This window comes from Fukomys damarensis, unplaced genomic scaffold, assembly GCF_012274545.1.
Source record: "Fukomys damarensis isolate Sample0158 unplaced genomic scaffold, DMR_v1.0_HiC HiC_scaffold_23, whole genome shotgun sequence".
Classification (NCBI taxonomy): Eukaryota; Metazoa; Chordata; class Mammalia; order Rodentia; family Bathyergidae; genus Fukomys; species Fukomys damarensis.
The window spans coordinates 42,366,539-42,369,390 of record NW_022900935.1 but is presented as its reverse complement, the minus strand read 5'-3'; the positions used below and the strand labels follow the sequence as shown (position 1 = coordinate 42,369,390).

Sequence of the window (2,852 nt, the reverse complement as noted above, 5' to 3'; positions counted from 1 at the left end):
AGGGGAGACCCCGGCGCCTTCGCGGGCGCAGCACCCCTTGCTAAGACCGCTGGCCCGAACCTCCGATCCTTGACAGTGCCGGAGCGCCCCGCACTTGAGTCATGGAAGTCGTTGCTGCACTCCGACTTTGGGTGGAGGCCACCAAGACTAGCAAAGGACCCACTGGGGTGGGGTCTGAGATCCTGGCACCTCCCATCAAGTTTTAACTCAGAATAAATACAGGGCGAACACAGACGTGGGTAGAGGCCACGGAGGCTCTAATTTCTTCCACAAAGCCTACTCAGGTGGGCGTTTTTGTGTCTCCCCGCCCATACCGGGGATCGAACTCAGAACCTTCCCTGCGTGGCGCCACTGAGCTAAATCCCCCGACCCGGTGTGTTTTTGAACTACAGCTATCAACTTTGTACAGAAGGCTTTGTTTTGCTATACCGGGGATTTGAATACAGAGCTTCACAGTTAATCCCAGTCCTTTCAAAAATTTTGAGAAGGTCTTGATAAATTCCCCGGGCTGGGTCGAATCTGCTGCGATTCTCCTGACTCAGTTTCCCAGAGGGGTGGGATTACAGGTGTGCTCCACCACGCTTGGCTCAGGTGAGCTTCTTTTGGGGTCTGCTCCAGCCCCACCCATGTGCTAAACGCCTTCAGATCCGATCTCGAGGAAAAAAGGACCCACTGAGTCGCGGCGGCCCGGCTCTCTCACGCCACCCCGCGGGCTCTGCAGCGAGGACCCGGCTATGATGGGCTCAGAGAGGGCCCTCCAGGGGGCGTGGCAGAGAAGCCAGGATGAATCCCACTCCAGGCCACCAGGTGGCGGCTTCGCACCGCGGACCCAAAGGGGCGGTGTAGGAATTGCAGCCTGGGTCTGTAGCAGGGCCAGGAGGCCAAGCCGAGGTCTGCCGAGCCCCAGGCCGGCTCCAGCTGCCCTGCCCCGCTTTGCCGCCTGAACCAAGCTCAGGCAACTGGCCAGGGGCGCAGGCTGCAGCACTGCTGTCCCTCACTGGGCGGGGCTGTACTGACTTGGAGAAGAGAAGCAATTTCAGGCCTAAAGAATGGTGCAGTAGCCAAGGAACTCAGTTCCAGGGGGAGACGCATTTGGGCCACCCAGCCAGCCCAGCTGGGGTCTACAAGGGCGTTTCCCCAGAATCAGCCTCAGAAGCCGGGTGCAAATCATAAGGACATTTTTATCGGTCCTGTACAGAAGAGAAATGCTCGGTTGTCAAAAGACGATAAACGGATCCCTGGCTCTGGGCTGGGTGGTAGTGTGGAGACAGAGCTCCCTCCCCAGGAAGTACTGAACAGGCCCAGAGAGGAGAGGAAGTGTGGGAGAGCGCCCCAGGTCTTCCAGAAATCCCGAACCAGGGCTGGAGTGATTTGGGGGAAACGACGTCCCACTGCAAGTATTGCCTTGGATATGAAATACGCAGTGAAGCCCAAGGTGACCCCTGGCTAGCTGGTGGCCTCTCCCACACATGATAACTCGGTCCCATGAAGGCATAGCAGCACTGGCCAGGGGCAGCCCCTCCCACGGCTGGGATGGGACTGCAGTTCCCTGCATTACTGGCCGCTGGCCGGCTCATTTCCCAGTTACCCAGAAGTCAAGGTGAAGGGCATCCTCAGGAAATGGAACCCTGTCTGGAGTGTGAGTAGATGGGCCAGGCCACTGAGGGAAGAGGAAACGACACAGTGGCTCTGTGCTGGCCCCAGGTCTCCACATCAAGGGGCCACTACATGGTTGCAATGGCGTTTTCTGCATCTCAAGGCCACAGCTATGACCCCGGCCCAGGACACAGGCCTGCAACAGGTCTGCCCAGGAGGAACAGCAAAGAGCAGTCCTGCAGGGAGCGGAAGGTGGGCCTTGGGTGGGGCCAAGACTGCAAGGACAGGGCTTGGACAATGGTGTAAGAGAGCCCTCTTCCACTTTGCCGAATCCTCCACGCTGTGGACCTACAGCCTTTGTGGTGGGAGTCACAAAGGTGGCCACCACGTTGGGGAGCAGGCAACAATGGCGGGTAGTAAACAAGGGGTCACTAGCAATGGTGAGGGCGGTGCTATTGCTGATGGTGCAAGTGTTGTGCTTAGCTGGGGTGGGGTGAGTCCCCAGAGGGGCAAGGGACACAGGGGGGCCACATGCTGAAGACCAACCTTCAATGTTGCACTCTTGTTTTTTTGAGATAGGGTCTCGCTATGTAGTTGAGACTGACCTGGAACTCACTGTGTAGTTCAGGCTGGCCTCGAACTCACCACGCCCGGCTAATGTTGCACTCTTGGTCCACTCAGTGGCCAGAGTACACGGACCATGAGGCTTCTTCCAACAGCCCTGAGATAACATGGTCACCTGCTGAACACAGATAGGGAAACTGAGGCAGAATAGGTCACAGCCCTGAAGACCTGCTCAGAGAGCGTGTTTGGGCTCTGAAGACCCCTGTGCTTAAAAGACACCCTCTGCAGCCCACACAGAGTGGAAAGCCACGGGCGGTCCAGTGGCTTCTGGTTCCGGGTGGACTTTGTTCTTATGGGTGGCCCTGCTCCAGGCTCTGCTGGGCCTGGGCCCAGCTGCACACTCAGTACCCAAGGCCATCGCCCTCTACCAGGAAGGCACCATGCCCAGCTGGTCCGTGCCTAGTGTGGTCTTCTAGGGCGGCCATTGTGCCTCCAGAAAACAGCGGCAGGGAGGAACCAAAAAAGAGGCGATGAGGCCTCTGCTTCCTTACCCCTGGGTCGGGTGGTACATTTCTGCGCGCATGCGCGGGGCAGAGGTGGCGTCCTTGATGCTGTGGTCCCTCCGGGCGGCCTAGGACGCAGAGCCCAGCGAGTCTGAGTGCAGCGTGACGTAGCCGGAAGACTCAGAGGGC

The 2,852-nt window shown here is 58.6% G+C and overlaps 2 protein-coding genes across 2 annotated transcripts in view; both read right to left on the bottom strand.

Moving 5' to 3' along the window:
* Positions 1-205, bottom strand: part of Icmt (isoprenylcysteine carboxyl methyltransferase) — a 16,407-nt gene extending 16,202 nt beyond the window's left edge. Inside the window, exon 1 of the mRNA XM_033767870.1 lies at positions 61-205. The gene's annotated coding sequence lies outside the window, so the exon portion shown is untranslated. The remainder of the gene's footprint in view (positions 1-60) is intronic.
* Positions 206-1,766: 1,561 nt separating this feature from the next.
* Positions 1,767-2,852, bottom strand: part of Gpr153 (G protein-coupled receptor 153) — a 9,615-nt gene continuing 8,529 nt past the window's right edge. The window contains exons 7-8 of the mRNA XM_010627901.2: positions 1,949-2,079; positions 1,767-1,871 (exon numbers count right to left, since the gene is read on the bottom strand). Coding sequence (XP_010626203.1) covers positions 1,767-1,871; positions 1,949-2,079 — 236 coding nt within the window. The remainder of the gene's footprint in view (positions 1,872-1,948; positions 2,080-2,852) is intronic.